The sequence below is a fragment of the Melospiza georgiana genome, chromosome 4, assembly GCF_028018845.1.
Source record: "Melospiza georgiana isolate bMelGeo1 chromosome 4, bMelGeo1.pri, whole genome shotgun sequence".
NCBI classification, from domain to species: Eukaryota; Metazoa; Chordata; class Aves; order Passeriformes; family Passerellidae; genus Melospiza; species Melospiza georgiana.
In genome coordinates this window covers 42,052,854-42,076,518 of record NC_080433.1, presented here as the reverse complement: position 1 = coordinate 42,076,518, position 23,665 = coordinate 42,052,854, and the positions used below count along the sequence as shown (strand labels likewise).

The following is a 23,665-nucleotide window of genomic DNA, read 5'->3' as shown; positions in this document are numbered from 1 at the left end:
GCGGGTCCGGACGCCCCGTCCCCGGCCCCGTCCCCGACCCCGGCCCCGGCCCCGACCCCGACCCCGGCCCCGGCCCTGACCCTCCGTGCCCCACTCCGGCCCCGGCCCCGACTCTCCGCGCCCCGGCCCCGGCCCCGGCCCTCCGTGCCCCGCTCCGGCCCCGGCCCTGGCCCTCCGTGCTCCGCTCCGGCCCCAGCCCTCCGTGCCCCGGCCCCGACCCTCCGTGCCCCACTCCGGCCCCGGCCCCGGCCCCGCTCTGGCCGCTTCCCGGAAGCTCCGAGGGGCGGCGGCCCGCGGGGGGCAGGGCCGGGGCGCGGGCGGGGCAGTTGGGTCCGGCCCGCTGCGGAGCAGTCCCGCCGTGCCCCGCCGCCCCCGGGGGCCGCTGCCGTTCCGTCCCGTGCCGTCCGAGGGCGTTTTGGAGCCCTAGAGAAGGCATTGTGTCCCCTCTCCCTGGAAGGCCGTGGACGATGGGTTTCCTAGGCAAGCTGGCGGCACTGCCAAAGTTTAGCGGGGCGGTGGCGGGCCGGGGCTGCGGTGCCTGGCGGCGGCCGGGCCGGCCCTATGCGGGCGTCCCGTTCCCGCTGCCGGCCCGGGCCACGGCCGCCCTCTGCCCGCCGCCCGGCGGCCGCGCCGCCTCTTCCGAGCCCTCCCGGGCGCTGGGCAAGTACGAGGAAGTTTTTCGGTCCTGCCTGGCGGAGCCGGAGAAGGTCTGGGGGGAAGTCGCCGAGCAGATCCAGTGGTACAAGCCCTGGGTCCGCACCCTGGAGAGCGGCAGCCTGGGGAGCGCCTCCTGGTGAGTGCCCCGTGCCGGGCCGGGGGGCTCAGCTCGGCTGTAGCGGGGAGAGCGCTGCCTGCCCCGGGGCTGCGGCTGTGCTGGGCTGGGAGTCGTGTGCTCACCTCAAAACTATCCCAGCATCTTTCTGGGATTGTCGGCGTGCTGCTGGAGGAGACGGCTGCGGAGTTTGAAGAAGTTAAATGATTACACTTGGTTAAAGTTCATGATTAAAAGCAGCATGGATGAGCGTATTGTGGTGAAGGCATGTTAGTGTGCCCTCTGGCAGGTGTGGCAGGTGCCGGTGTGTGTCCATGTGTGGCTGAAGGGTGTGGATGAGTCCGCCTGATGCTCCCCATCCCACCCCTTTTGGGTCTGAATTGGGAACAGGCTGCCGTGAACATGGGAAAGCCGGCTTCAAATGCCAGGGAAGTCAGGCATACAAACGTACAGGTGTATAAAAACTGTGGCTTTTGGGATTGCTTTATCTCAGATACTGTCTAAGTAGGTTATAATTTAGATGTTGTGGTTAATGTTTGGCAAAGGCATTGGCGTTTGTAATATGTATCTTCCTCAGTGAATGATGAACTATCGTAAGACAGAATATGATATCCTTCTTATAAATTGCTAGATAGGATTTTCAGTACTTTTTCAAAGATAACATTAAAATTCTTTGTGCTCAAGAGACACCTTTGCCTCTTTTTAAGCAAGTTTACATCATGCTCTTGGGTCTTTTCTCAAGAAGAAGCTGATGCACAATATAAAAGGCAATGTAGGATAAAGGTCATTTTTATTTGGCACAGCAATGTTCTTTGCCCTTTTTGTATTTTTCTGGGTTTTTTTTTTGATCAAAAATGCTAGCAATTCTAAAAATTTAGTTTTAAAATATTAATAATTCTCAAATCTGTGCAAATTAAAAGATAAAGAGCCAGTGGAGTGGAGCTGAGTTTCTTATTGGTGTCTGATATCATTGTTTGACACTTCTAGTAGTAAAAATTCATGTGTTCAGCTAAATTATCAGTAACACCCAGCCATGATGGGCTGTGTAGCAGGGGATAGATAGGATCCTTGAGACTTTGATCTCAAGGTCATGGCACTATTCAGAAAGTCCGGGTAGGACTGCCTGCATAATTAGGATCTAGACAAGAATGTAGAGAACATGTCCTATGAGGAGCTGCTGAGGGAGCTGGGGTTGTTTAGCCTGGAGAAAAGGAAGCTCAGGGGAGACCTTATTGCTCTCTGTAACTACGTGAAAGGAGATTGTAGCCAGATGGCCGTCAGCCTCTTCTCCCAAGTAACAAGTGATAGGACCTTAAGAGGGAATGGCCTCAAATTGCACCAGGGGAGGTTTAGATATTAGGAATATTGGATATTAGGAATATTGCATATCAGGAAGAACTTCTCACTGCAAATGTTCTCAAGCAGTAGAACAGACTGCCCTCGGAAGTGAAGGAACTACTAAACTTGGAGGTATTTAGAAGTTGTGTAGATGTGGCACTTACAGACGCAGTATAGCGGTGGACTTGGCAGTGCTGTGTTTAATGGTTGGACCTGATGATCTTAAGATCTTTTCCAACCTAATTGGTTCTGTGATCGTGTGATTAAAGACCAGTAAAGCTCATTGACTGCAGCATTCCCAACCAGTATAATGAAATCAGTACAGTGGTTACTTTTGAAGGACTAAGGAATGAGAATATTATTCATGCACATGAACATAGTTTTGCTATCAGATTCTGTCAAACAAGTGTGGTTTGATTTGCTGAGCAGGATAAGCTTGTTTGTTTAAAGTAACAGAGTTAGGCATTTGTAAAGCATTACTTCTCAGGTGGAAGTTATTTCACCTTACGAGAGGGAAAAATGGGCCTTTCATTGTCTGAAGTCAGATTTGTCTTCCAAGCTCTTTTCTAGCCTCACTTTCTAACTTGCATCTTTTCCTCCTCTGTGGATGCAGAAACTGAAATTATCATGATAATCTGGGCAAATACCTGAAGGGAGGTTTTACAGAAGACAGAGCTAGACTCTTTTCAGTGATGTCCAATGACAGGACCAGAAGCAATGAGCACAATCTAAAGCAGTCATGTTCCTTTTTTTAATGTGAGAGTGACTGAGCACTGGTACAGAGCTGGTTGTGGAACCTCCATCCTTGGAGATATTAAAATGTCATCTGGACATGTCTCTCCTGGTCTGCTGTCTCCAGGCTGACCTTGTAGAAGCCTACAAGGTAGGTGGGGTAATGTGTATGTCTCAAGCACCCGTAGATAGCTGTGGAGCCACCCAAGGATTGTTTGTAATAATAATACTGAGAAAGAACAGGCTGTGGCTGTAGAAGGGGGCCCTAGAGGGGTAGGGCAGCACTTTTCTGGGATAAATGTCCTTGTTCCAGCTCCTGGAGATAAGCACAACATGGTACAGGGCAGGAAGAAGGTTGATAAATGGGCATAGACTATAGAGGTATCAGGACCACTGAGGACTGCTGAAGCCCTCTGACCCGTTTTCAGAAAGGGCGAGAAGAATGGATCGTGCATGTGAACTAATTTGCATAGAAAGCAAGAAACTTGCTATGGAGTGGTACCCCCACAAAGCTCAGGTTCCTGTGTGCCTTAGGTCTCTGGATAGATCATCCAGCTGATGAGCTGGATCAAGAGGGCTCTGGTCATGGAGCAGATGATCTTTATTTCCCCCTCTTTATTTAATCTCTTCTGCCTTGCGTCCTACCTTTATCCAAATCCCACTGCCATATTCTTATACTGGGGTATCAGAGACTAACTTATACAGATTTCCATACAAAGTGTGTGGAATTTACTAATAAAAACTTCGTAAGTTTTTACAGGCCCACTGACTTTGTAATTCTTTTTGACCAAGAGTATTTTTGAATCTTAGGTTCTGCCTTCCCCTTAAGGGTGGGATGCCACAGACCTGTCTGAGCAGGTGCCCTCCAGAGGTCCCTTCCAACCTCAAGTCAGTTTGTGATTCTGTGGCATCATACAAAGATGCAAGTCTGAGGACTCAACATCAGGCTGTAATTGTTTGTATGCCAGGTACATGTTGTTCTGTGGATAATAAAAACTTTAAGCAATTCAAATTTGTATAAACAAATGTCTTAATGTGCAACATGCAGTTTTATTTCTTAAGTTCACTTTAAATGATAACAGGCTGTACATGATAGAGCTTGTACTTTAATGCCTCTGAAATCCCAAATGGTTACCAGCAGTCAGTGTGCTCAGCAGAGTGACAGATGGGAAGTTCTTTGAATATGAGAGAGAGAGAACATAGAAGAGGGTCTTTCAGAGGACAGGCTGAAGAGAAAACAGACAGTGGAACTCAGCTGAGAAAGAGGCCAGGTGTCCAAGGAAAAACAAAGCTTGCTGGCTTAACAGGGTAAAAAGGGAGTTCTGGGTCAGAGGTTTACCTTGAAAGCTGCTTATGGGGACCTGAAAAATACTATTAACAAGTTCATGTATGTGTGTCTTGAGTTAGAATTTGTTTCCTCTTTTATTAGATCATTTGGAAATACCAATTTTTTTTAATAGCTTTGCTTTTGGTTGCAAAACCTGAGATGTACAGAAGCAGATGCTTTTCATGTATTTTCCAGTGTAATCTACTTCTATTGAAGGAGTTGAAGGAGGCTGTTACTCTATTTACAATGTAGGCAGGAGGCAATTCTTCCTCTCTAAATACTGTAAGAGCATGAAAGAAACTTAAACTTGCAACAAAGTGTGTTTTCTTCACTCTCTGCCACTGGAAATACCAGTATTATGTCAATGGAATGCACAGTGATTTCCAGAAGATAAGTGATCAGTGTCACCATCCCCTGACTTGTTTTTTTGAAGCAGTAATCCCAGGTACTGTTCTAAACTGCATTAGTGGCTGATACAGCACAAAATATCTGGTTTTGCCTGCATGAAAACTAATAAGAGCTATGAAGCATGGTTGCTCAAGAAAAGGATGAAGGAATTGAAATTGTTTGATCTAAAAGAAAAAATGGAGACCTAGGTTTTAAACCACATAGAATTTGGCAAAGAAGTTGAAGGAAAAACTTCCTTGAGGTGGCTTTGAACAGGTCAAAACTATCTTCAGTTGCAACATGGGAAACATAGTCTTTAGATGTTAGAGAGAAAAATCTTTTTAATGCTGAAGTTGGTGAAACACATGAACAGATTATTTTGGAATCTTGTGGAATGCCAGTTAAAAGGATTAAAACAAGTGTTTATTTAGGAATGTGGAAACAGGTTTCTCTAACATGTGCAGACAGAGGGCAATTTTGCAACATATCTTTTTCCTCTGGTGATAAGACATGTGCAATATTTAATCCTGTTTGAATTTTGGAAGTGTTGCCCAGATTGCTATTCAAATGTTGCTTACATTTTCAAAACTGTGTCAGGGTAAATTTATGTAATAATATCTCAAATTATCTGATATTGTCTAACATTTTATTCAGCTTCTACTCTCATTTAATGTAAAAAAGTGCATGTCTGCTTTTCTGGTCCTATCAGAACCTCATTCCTTCTCAACAGGGTAACAAAGCTCTCATCACACCTTCCAGATAGTCTTGGTTTTGGATTAAACCTACAGTTAAATCTCTTTCACACACTTGTTTGTAAGTGATTGCTAAAAATTCATGTTGATGTTGCCATGTATCTTTAGAAAACCAAAGCTCTCATGCCTGCTCATGTTTTGAGCATTTTAAGTGAATATGCATAGCCCAGGTAGTGTGTTCCCTTGTTAATATCATCCTACAGTAATTTGGTAGAAAAATCTGAATCTTACACAACTTTTATGACATCAATACAGAGTTTCCCTGTATTATGTGAAACAATTCCAGATCCTTTATTGTTCATATTGTTTTCCTTTTAGAGGAAGGGTTTTGTAGACTTTTGTACAGGATGGTTTGCGACTTTGATGGTCCCCCACTTTCTCCTTATTAATGATATTGTAAAGGAGTTGCAGTAAGATAACTGCATCCTAAACATGCTAACTGGTTTTAATTTCATAATTGCTGTTTTTAGACAATAAAGATTGTCCCATAGCATCTGTGTATGCATATAAAAGTAATATATAAAATATCCTGATTTTATATTATAAAGCAGTCCTTTACTAAACAGGAGAAATGAAGAAGGAAATACTTCTCTTTAACTAGTAGTAGGTTACTTTAGGCCATCTGTTATTTCTACTTGCATTATAATAATATGTTACCACTGTACAGTTGTCCCCGTAGAACCTTTTGGAAACTCTCAAATGTGTGTTTTTTGTAAATTGCTATTTTTGCTTCACAGATATACATGCAGATAGAAAAACAAACAAATAGGCATGACTTAGTGTGAACTTTAACTTTTAGGTGCTGTGTCATCTTCCAGTAACTAGAATTGTCTTTGTATCTGGTACCTTCCATATTTCTGTACTTTGAGGATTATGTTGCACTTGAATTTTTCTCTATATAGAATGACTAGAAAAGTGAAACCTAAGTTTGTGGAATGTTTTTTTTTTTTAATAGGAAGATAAGAGTTCTCTGTAAATGTCTAACTATTGAAGATGCTATGACTCATATCACTTTACAGAAAATTTTGAGTCACTGATATAAAAGAGTATTGTCAAATGCATTATAATCATATGATCTTATAACTTGGGATCCCTTTCATTTAGCTACAGATGCGTGTATGTTTAACTGTTATTTGCCAAGAGATGAATAAGACTATTTTGGGTCGTGAACCTGTTCTTTTTGAAAAGGGTATGTGTGTGTGCCAGTACAAAGTGGGATAATAGCATGTTTTCATAATGTCAAATTAATTTAGGTGAATTTATGCTTTTTCTGTGATACTATACATATAAAATCAGTGTGATTAATGCAAAGTAAGTTAAACCAAGACCAAGTTCAGCAGATTCTTAGTTAAGTTAGTTAAAATACAGTACTTAAACGTCTCTGTTTTCACCAATAGTTGTATTTAGCTTGTTGAGTAAATCCTGAGGTTACAGAATAAAAAAGAACTTCCTGAAGTGAGTATAACATTTTGAGAGCTATGTTTTAATTGAATACTCTCATTCCTTAAAACACCAAATGACCAGAAAAAAAAAATAAAGTTGTCTTCGTTTGGAAGGCTAGCTATCACATACTTCATACTTCTTTTGTAGGTTCGTAGGTGGAGAGCTGAATATGTGTTACAACGCTGTAGATCGTCATGTTGAGAATGGACGAGGAGACCAAACTGCCATTATTTATGACAGTCCTGTAACAAATACCAAAGACAGAATAACATACAAGGAACTTTTGGAACAGGTATGTTTCAGAATAACGTTGTTAATTAGAAGGGGCAATAAATATTTCACAGTAGGTAAATACCAGAGAGGTAGAAATGATCTATCTCACTGGTTTACTTCTTTTCCTGTGCTCAGTATTGGCTTATAAACTTTACTACCTTTGCCAAACTATACTGCATCCAATTGGTTTTGATTCAGTATTTCCTCTATTTCCTCTTTGTCTTCTGCAGTTTAATAACTTTTTCCCCTGGCTGGTTAAATTTTTAAGTTGTCTGTATTTGATTTCATTTTCTTTTCCCCAAACAGATCTTAATTAAAAGGTTAATCATAGTATTAGTTAAGTCTCTTGACAGTTGCTGTGATGAGCAAAGGTACAGTTCCATAGAAATTAAATGTGAACCTTGGCTCTTGCTGCGCATAGCTGAGTGTAAGCCTAAATGAAATTTAACTGGGGGAACTCCAAAGAAAGCTGAGTCACCTGCCCCTATGTAGGCTGGCATGAGGGTGCTTCTGTCTGGAAGGTGTGAGGATTTTAAATTCCCTGTTGGCTGGGGTAGCTTACTCCTGGTGAGGTTGTGAGCATCCCGTTCTGCATCAGCCCATTCAGGTTTACTCTGTGCCTCACCATGGGTTGTTGCCACCATGAGTGTTTGCAGTCTGCCCCGTTGAAAGTTCTTGGCTCTCAGGGCTGTCTGCTGGAGGTTTGCTGTCATGCTGCTACTCTTGTTTAGCTTTTTTTCTTCCAGTTACATGTAGCAGTTGAACTTAAAATTGAGTACAAAGAAATGTTGGAGTTGGACTTGTATTCTTCCTTGATGTGTTTCAATGTGCAAGGTGGATTAGTTTGAATGTAACACACTCAGTGTACTTAAGATATGCATGTAGCATCTGGAGTAACGTAAGCTTGTGGTTTAAAATGTGAAATGAGGTCAGAATGCAGTAATTCCGTTTGTGAGAGATTTATTCCACTGTTGCAAGAAAAGAGAAGTCATACAGCTACAAAGAAATTATAAACCTGTTATGCTTTCTACCTTTTAAGGAAAATATAGAAAACATGTATTCCTTACCAGTTTTCTATTTATTAGGACACAAGACAGAAAAACAAAAAAGAACATGACATATGGTATGCTGGAGCTGGAACAACTAGCTTTGGTGTTTTAAGGAGTCAGAAGACTTTGAAAGTATCCAGCTTCTTATCTAATCTTATTTACACTAATATATATAAATTCATTAAAACTTTATATACACAATTTTTGAGTCTTTTGCTCTCAATAATTATGATATGTACACAATATGTATGCAAATAGATGTGTATACATAAAATCAATCTATATATGTGTTGCATATAATATTTGGTTAACTTTAATGCAGAAATACAACATTTTAATGTTAGTTATATTAAGTGAACTTGCTTGGTTGAAATTTCCTCTGGAAAGAACTTGAAAAGTAGTCTTTTTCTGCTTTTTAAGCTTGATTATATTAAGTCTCCCAACTTCATGTCTCTTTAAGTCTATTAATAGTCTTAAGACATGGCAAATTTGTGCAAAGTGAGAAAATTTTGCTAGGTGATGTACACATCCTGTCATGTACATTTCTTCTTACAGAGCATTGCAAAACCAAGTGGAAGAACTGGTTTAAGTTTTCTGGGGTATGTAGCAGAAGTTCACTTAGAAGTTCATTATAATCTTGCTGGAGGCTGAGTCCTATCTAAATACTATTTCTGCATTCTCTACAGTTTACTATTAATGAAAAGCAAATAAATGTGAAAGGCAGTATTTGATACTAATAGCTTGTCTATTGAAGCTTTCTGGTCCACTCTAGTACAGTAAGTTTAATTTGGTTTATCTGCTAGCTACCAGACTGCTGAAAACAAAAGTAACAAAGAGAGAGATCTGCTAAAAATGGGAGGGATGTAGGCTGTAGTATTTTTTTAATGGATCTTATAGGTCTAGGAGAGTTTAGCTTGCATTGATGGGTTCTATGCTTGTGTGTCCCAGTCACTGTTCAGCCCAGGAAGGTTTGGAATTCCTCTTTTGAGCATTTTAAATGGGATTTCTGGTTTTGCATCTTTTAAGGTGAATTCTTTTGGCATGGATCAAAACTGCTTTTGGTAACTGCTAGGAGTTCAGAACTGAGTGACTTAGAAACCTTAGCTGCTAACACTGCTGTAGTATTTAATTGCTGGGTAAAAGTAAAACTGTGCTCACAGGGTCCATGCCTTTGATAGAAAGGCAATTTATGCTCTGGTCTTCCAAGCTGAAAGCCTGCTTGAGTTTCTTATTATATCACTTGGTCTCTAGTGATTTTATTACTGGAATGTCAAATATATTAAAGTGAGTGAGCAGTCTTAAACTTGAAGAAAAGTGGAGAAATAGCATGTTAGTTTTTGAGTGATAAAGTACTCTGCACTGTATTAATATAAATCATAAATGACAACACATTGTAACAAAGTGGAAGGTTTCATGACTTTTAACAGTTTGATGAAATGTCAGTACTCTTCCACCTTCTCCTTTTTTTTTAGAGAGAGTGATTGCTTGGATGTTTCAGGGCTTCCACATCAATCTGAAGGGCAATGTAAACCTGCTTTACAATGTTCCCATCTTCCAAATAGTTGCAGATAGAGACAGTGTTTTATTGTACAGTCCCAATGTTCCCTGTCTGTCAGAAGGCTGAGGGAGAGGGCACAAGGAAAATCATAGATAGCCATGTATTATATTGTATTGTTGTCTTCAGTGGCATTACAGTCTTTAGGGTGGGGAAATCAGGTGCAGACAAGTGATTACTGGGTTTGCACAGGTGACATGTAGTTCCTGTCTGCAGTGTGCTGTACACAGGTTCTGCTTTAAATGCAATTTAGCTATGATTGATTTCATTAAAGATCATGTAAGTACATGCAGATCTCTTTGCTGTCTCCCTCCTATATCCAGGAACCACTTATATGGCTTGTTTACATGCACTGGGAGTGTTCTATTTAAAAATTACTAATTATGATCATTAAATAATGACAATAAATATTTTCTTGTTCATAATTATTAATAATAATTTATGAAATAATGATAATGAATAATAATAATAGTACTTATCCATTGTGTTTAACTATTTATTGCCCACACTTACAGTGACTATAAAAATACTCATTAAATGTTATTTTCATTGCCTCTGGCCTTTTTGTCAACATTCTGCTTGAGAGTCACAAGCAGAGAAGATAATGATTAGCTTTTTTGTTTCTTTGTGAGAGGGTGATGTGTTCGAAGATTTTAATATTTTCACACTAGGAATTACAGAAAAGTTATTTACCTTTGGAAGTAGAATTGTTATCTTTATTTACAATTACTTTCACTAATTATACCTAGAAATGACTGTAAATGCTGGGTGTGTGGCAATAAATTTTAGCTTTTTACATGTCCAGTCTTTGGTTTTTGTTGAGTTTTGATAGTTTATATCAGTTTTATATTAATTTATTACTAAATCTAGCATTAAATATATTTTCTCTTGAAAATCAGTAATATTTAAGATATCTGTTCCATACAAATCCTATGAATACCTAAGTTTGTGTGAGTTTTCAGCTCAGTGTGGTGATCACTTTGCCTTACAAACATGTTCTTTCTTGTGGTTGAAAATAACAGCACAGATTTATGCAATGCTTACAGAAAATGGAACTTACGCAGTATCTTCTGATGCAAGAGTGCCTGCTTGGGGCTTCTGTGCTTCCATTTTCTTAAATCCTCGGGGAGAATGTAGAAATGTGCTGTTTGATTGTGGATGACCTGTGAATTTAATGCAAAGACAGAGCAGATGCTCCTGGAGCTTCTGGATGTTACTGTCTCAGGTGACTGAAAATCTGAACATATATTTCCACTGAAGAGAGAAACAGTGAGGTTGGAGGTGGATATATAAGAGTAATGTGAGAGCAGAGGTGCAGGAAATAGTGTCATTAGGCAGAGAGGTACAACAGTAGAAAAGAGCACTTAAAGCCTTTGATATGCACAGAGTGATCCATGATGCTTCTTCACTTGGGTAAGTCCATCACCATAGCTGATTTAGTATTGGTTATTTTTAGATGTGTTTACTGCATACAAAGCAGTTTATGACCCTTTTCAATATATTTATGAGGATTCTAGGACTGAATGTAGTGACTCTTTGAAAAGAGAAAACTCAAATTTTTAAATACTATAAAAGAAAGCATTTCTTCCAGAAGATGCCACATTGCCATGCCATAGCAAGCAGGTTGGGACAACTTCACTGTGGTTGTCATAGGCTCCCATGCTCCCCATTCTCACTATAATCCAACTTCCTATGAGGTAAATACTAATGAAATATTCAGTACTACTACTTTTGTGACCAAATATTGTGTACTGTCAAAATAATAAATATTTTCTCATGGTGTTACAGGGGCATTGCTGCTGACCAGTCTATTGCATTTTGTGAGTTCCAGTCCTTTGCTGCTGTACATAGTTTCTCTTAGGTTTCTGCATAGCAAAAAGGAAAGTCTTACAATGAGAGCAAGAACTGATTTTAAACCTAGATATTTAAACCTAGATAACATTCTGAATTTGTGTTTCCCTTTGGTTCAGAGTATAAGGTCTCTTGTCTTAGATTGAGAAGTTATGCTGCTGCAGTAGAAAATACTGCAAAATAAAATAAAGAAAATACTACTACATGTTGATTTTTCTTTCAAAGTTAGCTAGATAGGACAGAACTTACATTATGAAATGACATGTTTATATTCATTCTTAAGAGCTAAAGTTTAGAAGTATAAACTGTTACCTGAATAAAAGAATGACTGGTAGACTCCCATTTAAAAATTTGTTAGACATTGCTATTGATTTTTTTGTGGTTATACTAACTACAATAATTGATCTCCTTCCATTTTTATTTTACAAAAGAAAAATATATTAGTAGGTTTTTTGCAAGAAAGAAATTGTCTTAAATTACATTACATCAGCTTTCTTTATTATACTGGCTTGTCTCTTTGATGTCACGAATCTGTTGACTGTATGAAAGTTTTTCTAATGGGGCAGCAGCAGATCTGGAGGAACTTTAAATATGAATGTTTTGTCAGTACAGGTCTCCAGGTTAGCTGATGTCATGATCAAACATGGTGTGAAGAAAGGCGATCGTGTGGTCATCTACATGCCCATGATTCCAGAGACAGTGTACTGTATGCTGGCTTGTGCAAGAATAGGAGCCATCCACAGCCTGATTTTTGGTGGGTTTGCGTCTAAAGAGCTTTCGGTTCGCATTGATCATGCAAAGGTAATAACCTGTTTGAAGCAATAAACACCATTGCATTAGTTATTACTATTAGTCAATGTCAAAAACCTGTTCTTTGGAATTTTTCTCAGACAGGATAACATTTCTCTTTGTATGGCACACAGTGTGTTTATAATACCTATTGTTGCAATATGAGCAAAGTACTATGTCTGTGCAGAGGTTGATACTTGTATAGCAGACACCAAGGGAGCAATTTTGAGCCCTTCTACAAAAGCAGGAGTTTAACACACTGTTGTTTGCATAGACTGTACTTTCTTCTCATGTTTGTCAATCTTTTTCTACTAAGCATCTCCTTAATATTGGCTTTTGGTTCAGCATTTTCATCAAGTGTATGCGGAAAATTCTGCCAAACCTAAGTGGTTTCACTGGCTTGTCTGATGTTAGGCATATTAGGTAGTTCATTTTTTCAGCAATGTTTATGACTTAGGAATGGTATTCCCCAATTTATTGTTCTCATTTAACCAGTCCAAATCTTATGTTGCTTGCTCGCTCCCCCCTCTCCCTCTTCCTCCTTGTGGTGGGATGAAGAGGAAAATTGGAGGCCTAAAAGGTAAAGATCGGGTTGAGGTAAGAACAATGTGCTAGAAACAGCAATGAAATAAATCAACAGTAACAGCAAGAATATTCATAGCAGAGTGTACAAGAGAGGCAAATGATTCACGCCCTGCTGAACTCACAGTACCCCACCACACCCTCCAGAAAGGACCCATCCCTCTTGACAGCTATGGAAACAGTTGCCCTAAATAAGTGACTGTGCTGATTACATAATTAATAGAGATGAATGCTTTAAAGGCTCCTGTGATCAGCATAAGTTGAGCTTGTTTATAAAGTGTTATGATGTCTGTGTTACTGAAATGAAAATAGTAGTTGACAATTCTTCGTACCTTTTATAGGCATATGAGTAGCTTGCTAAGTATGCATTAGTTTCAAACCAGCTAACAATGGAATGGCCTATTCTTGTTTTCCACTAGTGAACAAGGTAAAGTCTTTTGTCACCTTGATCAGTCACCTGAAGCATTCATAGTTGTCTTATCATTGCATAATGTTGCTTAGATGTATAAACCAGAAGAGGATTTTCTGTAGGGTTAACTCTCCAGGATTCGTGGAACTTTCATGTAGATTTCTGTGTGCAGAAGTGCTTTTTAGATGACTGAAGTTTCAGTTTTATAAATGTCTGTAAATAGAGAGTTGAATGCATTTCCCCTCTCTCCTTGATGCTTTAACAAAGATGTTAATAAAACGGCTGAAATGGTTTGTTGGAACGATGAAAAAAAGGCTAACAACAGCCCTCTAGTTGTCCCTTTCTTCCCACTTACCCATTTTTCTAACGAGCTGTAAAATAATGTATAAGAAAAAAATTATAAGCTTTAAAAATGAAAGTTGCTATAAATACAAATTATATAGCATTTTTACTTTTAGAGTATTTTGTAATTATTGACTAATTAATCCCAATGGTTTTTCCTCGGGGGACAAAAGGGAGACAGCACAATAATCATAATCCTTGCTTCATGCATTAAAATGAAAAGAGGGGAAGTTAAAATTTTCTACCCAAGGTCACATAGCAACTCTTTTGAAGGGTTAGCTATATAATTATTAGCTGCAAACCATGAACTAAGTCCTAATTTACATTGCCTTTTGGTTTCTTTAAAAGGCAGTATTATGGATGATTTTTGATCCATCTGATGTATAATTAAAATGTGGATAAGGGAGGCATACCTTCAATCTAAGTTTCAAAACATGCCCCAATTTTCAGTGTGATAAAGCTTTCATGATAAGTGAATTGCACACTCTTGAGGCTGCCTGTAAGTACCTGTAATAGCCAGTAAAGATGCTGAATAAATAAAGCAGTTGCACAATAACCTAACATTTTTATTAGGCTTTTATGTAAATTGGTTTAGATGCTGTAGTACAGGACCTGATATTGGTAAAAGTAATTAGAAAGTGTTAAAGATGTGCAGTGGAAAGCTGGCTGTATGATGCTCTTGTAGAAGAAAGATCAAACTTCATACTCTGTTGGAAAGTCTGAGTGAAAGAAATAACAAGCACTTTCTGGCGACTATGAAAAGGTACACTTGGCCAGCTTAGCTTAATTTATCTTGAATTTTAAATAGGTCTGGGAATGCTGCAAAATCCTGCAGCTGGTAATTCCTACTTGTCAGGTATTGGCAGTTACAGGCATTCTGCAGTGAATTGTGATGAAGTGATCCAGAGCATGAAAACAGGATTTTTGTCATCTTTCCTTTTACTTGAGTCTGGGAATATATAATTTGTAATGTTAAAGCAATAGGTATGTTCATACAATCATGGAACAGTTGGAAGGGACCTTTAAAGGTCATCTAGTCCCTGCAATGAGCAGGGCTTGTTCAGATAGATCAGGTTGCTCAGAGCCCTGTCAAACCTGACATTGAATGTTCCCAGGGGTGGAGCATGTATCATCTCTTTAAGCAACCTGTGCCAGTATTTCACCAACCTCATTGCAAAAAATGTCATCCTTATATGTAGTTTAAATATACCCTCTTATAGTTTAATACCATTACCTCTTTGTCCCATTGCAGCAGACGTTGCTCATGTGTAGCTTTTCATCCACCAGACTCCCAGTATCCACCAGTATCCCACGTCCTTCTTGGCTGGGCTACTCTCAATCCCTTCATTCCCCAGAGTGCATTGATTTTTGGAGGGCTTGGCCTGGCACAGGTGCAGGCCTTGCTCTTGTGCCCTGTTGAAGCTCATTAAGTTGTCATCAGACTACTCCTCTCCTTGAGCTTGTCCATATCCCTCTGGATGGCCTCCCTTCCTTCAGGAGTGTCAGCTACATCACTTGAGGAGTATTAGAGAGTATAGAAGAATTTGTAGGAGTCTTTACAACAGAACAAAAATGTTGGTCTTGTACCAACATCTTTTACTATTGGGCCTTGCTTTATCTCATTTCTACTTCATAACATTGCTGGGTTTTTTTCCTACAGCTCACTATCTTTGCAATTTCTTCTCCAGCAGACCCTTGAACTCTTGCTGTTTTTTCTTCAAACTTGTTATATGTCTATCTAATCTTAATGTATATCACTACATGGAGCCACAGAAGAGGTGGGAAATGGGTGTATGAAAGCAATATGGAAGCAGAGGTGCAGGAGAAATAATGTCATTAGGCAGAGAGAAGAAAAGAGCAGTTAAAACCAGTAGTGGTCCTTTGATTTGCCTGGAGTGATCCATGATGCTTATTCACTTTGGTAGTACATCACCTTTGCTAATTTAGTATAGCTTAGTTTTAGATGTCCTTACTACGTACAAGGCAGTTGATGAGCACAGGTGGGATCATCTACAAATTACTATAAAGCTAGTGATAACAAAAGTCTTTCATCTAAACACTTGAATTGGACTGTAATCTTTTATTTATTACAGTCTGACTTAAGGGTGGCCTCCCAATGAATTTGCAGCTTAACTGCATTGTATTGTATCATCTTCTGTTAAACCAGTGCATTCCAAAAAGGAAAATCAATGAATGCTGAAATTTTAAAGCTCATCCAGAATCTTTATTTTGAATATCTGCCAATTAGGGATCTTTCCTAAATGACAGATTTGGACAGGAAACATTTTATTATTGCACAAGAAAACTATTTAATCTGTGCTTTCTCTGCTGAATTTAATTTCACCTTAACTGAGACACTATGGTTTATGCCTACTTAATGGGATTTATGCTAATGTACACAATTAGTAAACTAGCTTGATCAAACTGAGTGCCATATGATAAATACATTTCTAAAACTTCAAAACAATGGAGATTGAAGACTCATTCTTTTCAAAGTAAAATATGTTCTAACACATAGTTTCTTTGCTGCTGACTTTTCTCTCCTAAAAAAACAAAAAATAAAAATACCAAGCTTTGGACCGAAGCTGAAATAGCTTCTATGCAGATTTCTTCACTTAGGCAGTTTTACATAAAAGCTGTGGTAATTTATTGAAAAAGATGTGGATTCTACATTTGTAAGCAGATATTAGTCTGAAAAGCCCCAGATCTATACAAATCTGTCTTTTAGTAATTTTGAACCCTCAGTCCTTCAACCGTCTCTTGAAAAACTCTAGCCTTACTTCCCTCATGTGCCTTATCACTTTTGCTTATTCCCTTCCTGTATTTCTAGTTTCCTGCCATCTCTTGTTTGCCTTGTTTTCCCTCTTCTCTTTTCTGTCCTGTGACTTTCATTGCAGGCTATGAAAAAGCCAGCAAAGTTCTTCAGCTAGTATTGAAATGTGAAATTGGAAGCATTAGGTAGAAGGCAAAACAGTACAGTTAACTGTTGGCATCACTGCACCACTCTTCCTTAGTGGAGGAGAGGAACAAGAGTTTCTCTCTGTGTTCATTAATATTTATGCAACTAATAAGAAGTTAATACTGTTGATTTCTTACTCAAATGTGTTTGAAAATAGTGAAGTGTCAGAAGGTATTAATGTTCTTCCAAACAAAAAGCAGATACTTGGACAGTGAGATCTCACAAGCTTGATTTATTCTAGAAAACGGATCTAATCCCTGTGTCTAATTATGTAAAAATTAATTGTATATGTTGAATTTAATAAAAAATATTATTAGGTTACATATCTAAAGTACATTGCAAATGCACATATTAGCTTTTCTTTTTTCAGCCCAAACTTATTGTAACAGCAAGTTTTGGTGTAGAACCGAAAAGGAAAGTGGAATACATATCTCTCCTAGAAGCAGCACTGGCAAGGGTACAGAGCAAACCTGATAAAGTTCTTGTTTACCAGCGACCTAATTTGGTGGGTGTACAGTTGTTCTGTCTTTATATTAACCTTCACTTATTTGTGTAGTGCATGTGCCTTTACTTTTTTCCAAGAAATATTTTACTGTATCTATTGTAGTTTGTTTTTTAATTTTAAGGGTGAGCATTATATTAATAAGATTTAAATAAGCATTATCTTTAATGTTATTTATATATTTAATATAAATAACATTAAATAGAATGTTTAATATATTTCATTTTTAATATATAATTTTAAGGACGAGCATTATATTAATAAGATTTACAAAATAGAACTAATGCAGTAGAGAGATTACAGAAAATTGAATAGTGCTGTATAAAAAATTTGAATAGTACATGTTTTTTTAATGAATTACATTTAGACCATGTGGTTTTCTTTTAACAATTTCCTTATTTTTCAATGGGCAGGGCCATGTTCCTCTTACCAAAGGTCGTGATCTTGACTGGGAAGAAGAGCTTGCAAAAGCCCAGTGTTCAAAGTGTGTCTCTGTTCCCTCAGATCATCCACTTTATATTCTGTATACATCTGGAACAACAGGTTTGCCCAAGGTAAAGGACTATCAGTAGTCTAAATGTCTGTGACCAACTATTTGCAGTTCCCTGTGAAAAAATATTTAATTGAAAAGGTTGAAAATGTTTACCAGAGCACAATGTTCTAAATGGTATGTATTCTACAAATGATTTAATCTCATTTATTCACATTTCACTATTTTAAAGGCAGTTTCTAGGAATAAATAATGTTTTTAAATTTAAATAGTAGTAATATAAAGATAAGATGCATTTTCTTCAATTGTTTGTACAAAATAAACTTCTGATGATAGCAGAATGTCTTATTCAGTACTGCCTTCTATGTTTTAACCTTCTTAGATAAGCATAGTATAGTTACTTAATGACAAGACCAGTTAATATATCACTTGTGTGATTGCATTTATTGCTGACTAATCTTGTTCATTATTTACATATTAGCTAATTTTCTTGTAGATAAGATGTACTGAATGACTCTACAGATTAAATGAAATAGTGTTCTGAACGCTTCTGTTGCTGCACAGCTCTGAGTACATAATACCCTGAAAATGGAAGTTTACATTAAGTGAAAATTAACAAAGGGTATTCTTTGAAAGTGTTTGTTTTGAATGTAAATTAGTTTTAACAATGTAATTTTAAAGGATTTTATTTTAAAAGTTAACTCTCTGAGTGCTTGCCTGTTACTTAAAATGCTGTTTTACAATGTGGAAGACAAGCTGAATATAATTTTCTGTCAATAGTCTTGTCACCACTGATTCAGACAGTATCACACATCCTGGAGAGAACAATTATACTGCAAAACATCAGCTTTGCTGAGAAAAATCTCTTCTGCTTTTACCTTCAATGCGAGCCCTTGAAAGCAACATATATATCCTAAATCATAGTTGTATTGTCAAAAAAACCAAGATATGATCCTTTGTTGCAACAGATATTTTCCTTGACTGGATATCAATAGAGTATCTCAGAGGTAATAGGTCTCAGAAGTTTACTTCACTGTGTTGTCTCTGCAGAGAAAAATAAAGATACCTTGAATCAATCACCCTTACAAGAGAGAGATTTTCAGCTAGCAGTAAGCTACAAAAAGTAACTCTCAGTGAATAAAATTGCTTTTTTATTAATTTAAGTAACTTAATTTAAATGGTCATGCAGGTAAAACTACATGAATTTTTTTAGGATTGGTTATGACCATCCTAAAAACTTTTGTTGATCTCAGAACAGAGGCTAACTTAGAAGCTGAGTTGAACAAAGGTAATCTCCTGTCTGAAATTGGTGAAGTGTTTGTAAACCATTCTCTGCCTTAGCAATCTCTGTTATGATTTATTGTATCTCTGCAGTCCCTCATTTCTTGGATGAGGCTTGAAAGTGCCTATTTCATTCTATTCAGTACATCAAGAGAATATACCATGCCTAGTACAGACAGCTACATTGTAATGTCTGCACACTGCATATTTGTTTGGTCCAGTGGGTTTCATCTGAGTTTTAGTTCAGGACACCAGGATGTAGTTTACTTAATTCTTTCTTCTAGGAATAATGTCCTAGAATATATATTGACCATACTAGTATAGCAAAATATGTCTAAAAGTTTCCTGTTAATGATGTTCCAGAGCTGGTTTTTGGTTTAGCAAGGTGCACGATGCTGTTGATGACCTCTCATTCTAATTTTCAGATCCCTCTTTTAGCTCAAGACTGGGGTGGTATTCATTTAGCATTCATGCGTGCTGGATAGGAAACTTTCAAGAATATACTCTGATATCTTTAAAAAGAGTCAGGGCAAAAAGGGACATTTGAGGGAGTAATTCACCCCATTTTTTTCAGGGATCATCTACTTTGCAGGTGTGAAGATGATATAGATGAAGTAGGCAATGAGTTTAAAATATGCCTAACATTGGGATGGTACAGTTTAAGTGAGGTAAATACTTAAACTCTTATTTTTTGTCAGTATATATTGACTGAATATTTGTATATCCAACTTTTATGAGAGAATTTTAGCTTTGTTAGTTATTTCTGAATGTTTGCTTTATTGTATGTTTGGTTTTTGTTTTCAAAAATTACTTAAGTGGAGATGCTTTTCTTTTCTTGAGTAAGAAGTATTGAAGTTGAACAACTTTAATTCCATTGCGGCGAAATCCTTAGCATTTAATTGAACACAGCAATATAATTGTATCCTTCAAATCTTGATCTTAAATACTCAAATTTTCTCATTTAGGGTGTTGTGAGACCAACTGGTGGCTATGCAGTTATGCTAAATTGGACCATGTCCGCTGTATATGGCCTCAAACCTGGTGAGGTAATTCTATTTAAATGTCATGTAAATTTTTTTTAATGCCTTTTATTACTCCTAACTATAATTTTATTTATATTTCATTTTAGGTATGGTGGGCAGCTTCTGATTTGGGCTGGGTTGTTGGTCATTCCTACATTTGCTATGGACCTCTTCTTCATGGTAATACTACAGTTTTGTATGAGGTATGATTCAGTCTAAAAAAACCTTCCTTGGAAATGGCAGCATCTCCTTCAACTGATGATCCAGATGATTCTGTTTATGCCTGTCTATTCTTCATGCCACAGATATTTAAATTGAGTGTGTATCTTCAGTGTGTATACTCTCCCACCTATTACAGTAATTTTTAAAGAAAACTTACTTCACTGTCCTTGAAGCTTGTCTACATTTGTTTGAAGGGTGATGGTTAGAGGCATAAGGAACCCTGAAACAACAGAACTAGAAATGACAGATGGTGAAGTGTACCTGTGTTATTGATTAAACTACTTTTATTTTGAAATTAGGAGAGGGCGTTGTGTTTTGCATTTCTTGTGATGAAAAATACTTAGTGGAGCTTAGCTGGATGCAACTGAGAACTGTATGCTTGGAACCAGAACTTCTAATGAGAGTTGTCTCTTCTTTCCTCTTTACCACTCAAGGAAACTGAACCCAAGGCACAGATGACATTTGGGACTTAGTCCTTCCCTTCAGGGGATGAAAACTAGTGGCAGGGGGAGAGGAGACTAGTCCAGTTAGAGTGGCCTGGGGCATCCTTACTTTGCTGCTCAAAAAAGTAATCATGCTGCCTTAAATCGTTATTTTTACAGAATTTATTGCTGATTGTTCTGAGTAACAAAGAGCAAAAACTTCACCCAGTAGCAGAAATGCACATCATAGACCTAAATATTGTATTAGCTTGCGTATTAATTACTATAGTCTAATTAATGTTTAAATGCCTAATAGATGTTAATTAGATTCTTCATTCTAAGGGGATTAGCTCAGCACTACCACAGTAGTTAAGCAGATGAGGAAAGCAGTGTAAGAAAATTGGCAGGTGCTTGCAGATAATAAAAAGACTTTGGTAGTTTTATAGTGACTGTTTTTGAATACTGATGATGTGCTAGGCCACATTAAAATTGTTGCATGAATTGTCAGAAGAGAATCACTGCAATGAAGAGGCTTTGCAGGTGTAGAGTAAGCCAAGAAGGAAGTGAAATAAGGAGTCCTTCAGCATTTTCTGTTGCATTGTCATCTTACAGTGAAGTTTTATCTCCATGTGAATGCATGGGGATCAACGTGATTATTGTAATTGTAAAGGTACCTCTGGATTTAAACTGTTGTTAAAAAAAGGAGTATCAATCTTATTTTTTTAACAGTGAACGTAAAGAAAAATTAGTTAGGATCAAGTTGACGTACATGTCTGCTTTGTCATTATTTGCTCTTGGTGAGATCTTATTTAAAAAAATAGTACATTTCCCACTTTTCTTCTCCAAGATGCCACTAATCAAGGCTTCAGACAATGTTCATGACATAAGTGTCATATTTTTGAGGGTTAATAATGGGAAGAAGAGGAAAGTGTCTGTACATACAGGAATAAAAGTAATACTTATAAAGAGAATAGTGCATAATTTTTCCTCTTCTCAGAAGAATGTGTTAATAGTAAATATTCAGAAATTTTTAGTCAAGTCTCCTAAACGGTTGCCTAATTAAATATTTTGGGTTAGGGATTATCATTGTTTAGCCATGGGGGAACAACATCACATTCCTTTTGCATGTGGACAACTACTATTGAATGTAAAGTGTGCTGACTTCATACCCTCACTACTTCAAGTGTTTTGTTTATTTTTAAATTACTTAGGTGACAACTTGTCATTTAAAAAATTACTATGGAAATTATGCTTTTAGTTTTCACTTGCTGTTGCACTGTTTTCAAGAATGCAAAAATGGGGATGAATTCTTTTGAATTCAAAAGCAAGTGTATTTTTTGTTTTGGTTTGTTTGGTTTAAATAATCTATCCTGTGTTTTTTTTCTCCAAAATAGCAAAAACAAATAAGTCACCTGAAGTCTCACAGCCCACTCTGGGTTGCTCTTGCTAATAGGGTTTCAAGCTGTAAGCAACAGGGCAGTATTAAGAGAAAGTCTAGTTACTATTTGTGGTCCTGTGATATCACAGAAAAGGCAGCATTGTAGTTCCAGTGTTTGGGACTTTGAACTAGGGTAAGGAAGAGGATACCCACACTTGTCAAGAACCAGGCATTAAGGACTTCATTTGAGTGGTCTAGGTCAGAGGAGGAGCTGTAGCATCTTGTGTGCCTGAAGTCTCTCACAAGGCTCTCTGGAGTCCTGTAGTTGCAGCAGATTTGCAGGGTACATAAGAGCAAGAGGTTTGAAACTACTCTTCTTTGGCACAGTTCTTGTAGATATCCAGCTTTTCCTGCTGTTTTTGTAAGGCAGTATCATCAGCTTACAAAGCAAACACTGTCTCTGAGGTCTGGCAGGGATCACTCTGCCATCATACATACTGATTGTGCAGCAAATTCAGTAGGACATGTTATCTCAAGTCTTCAGTGGAGCTTTGGCAGCAGGGTCACTATCAGAAGGCTGAATGCCTCTGTGAGCATATTCTTTTGAGTCCTGATGTGTCAGGATTTTGTGTGTGCTTTGGCATCGGCAGGTTTTAGTGGCATGTAGTACATTTTTTATGCAGAGAAAATTTCCTCATAATTTTGGATTTAGTGGTAATTGAAGAACCCATTGTTCTTAGGGGTCAGGTGTAAAGGGAATTGATGCACTCTTACTCCTGAATTGTTGGATATTTTATTATAGCTCTTCTTCTGTGTCTCTTCCCTCAAGTAATCTACGCTGGTGGCTTCTCGCTTTCTCCATACAAGAACTTCCTTATTCCCTTGGTAATTCTTGGTGACTGTGAATCTTTTTTGATAATCATGTATGAAATCATAAATCATCAGCACATTGTCTCAGGATGTCTGCTTAGCTGTTTGACATCTCATAAATTGCATGCTAAATCTAAGTGCTTCCAGAAAGATTTTCCAGAAAGATTTTGTCTCAGTCTCTTGGTAGATCTTTTCTGTGGGAATCTTCCCAGTTCATACAAGAAGTATGTGTTCTTACTTTTCTCTTTTAAATTAGATGAGACAGATCACTCTCTTTCTGACTGCCTTTTTCTTGTTTACTGTGCTCTCATTTCCTGTCAACCATAGATATTATTGCCAGTAACTTTTAAAAATCAATTTTCATCTCCAGTATTGATGCAAATACTGGTTTTGAACTGATCCCTGCAGCAATCCAGTGGAAGTATCTCATTTGCTCAGTTCCCAGTTGACTAAGCAGTCTGTCAACATATTCTGAATTCAATTACCCAGTGGTTTACTGTTTATATTGCTAACTTTTAAAAATAAAAATTGCATGTGGTAATAAGCCTTCATGGAACATGGTAGTACTTCTTCAAATTTTCGTATAACAAATGACTACTCTCTCTGGCAATTTTATTTGTAGATTTTGAGCTCTGAAATTAATTTTCACTGTCTCAGATATGTGTTACAATCTGATTATTAGAGAGATTAATTAAGGTGCAAACAAGACCATATGCCATAGTCAATAGCATGGGTTTTATTTATCAGTAAATGTGAGGTAGAGAGATAGAAAGAAATATAAAAAAGAGGAGAGGGGAAAGAAAGGGAGGTAAATTAGGGGTAAGTTGGTTACCACCCCTGTGGATCCAGGGCATCCTGTTCATCCTCTTTTGGTCTTCTCTGTGGTGGGTGTCCCATGAACATAGAATTCCATGGATA

General features: G+C 38.0%; 1 protein-coding gene across 1 annotated transcript in view; it reads left to right on the top strand.

Moving 5' to 3' along the window:
* The first annotated feature begins 467 nt into the window (after nucleotides 1–467).
* ACSS3 (acyl-CoA synthetase short chain family member 3) overlaps nucleotides 468–23,665 on the top strand; it is a 63,541-nt gene continuing 40,343 nt past the window's right edge. Inside the window, exons 1-7 of the mRNA XM_058023040.1 lie at nucleotides 468–793; nucleotides 6,899–7,043; nucleotides 12,092–12,280; nucleotides 16,931–17,065; nucleotides 17,476–17,616; nucleotides 19,799–19,879; nucleotides 19,963–20,058. Coding sequence (XP_057879023.1) covers nucleotides 468–793; nucleotides 6,899–7,043; nucleotides 12,092–12,280; nucleotides 16,931–17,065; nucleotides 17,476–17,616; nucleotides 19,799–19,879; nucleotides 19,963–20,058 — 1,113 coding nt within the window. The remainder of the gene's footprint in view (nucleotides 794–6,898; nucleotides 7,044–12,091; nucleotides 12,281–16,930; nucleotides 17,066–17,475; nucleotides 17,617–19,798; nucleotides 19,880–19,962; nucleotides 20,059–23,665) is intronic.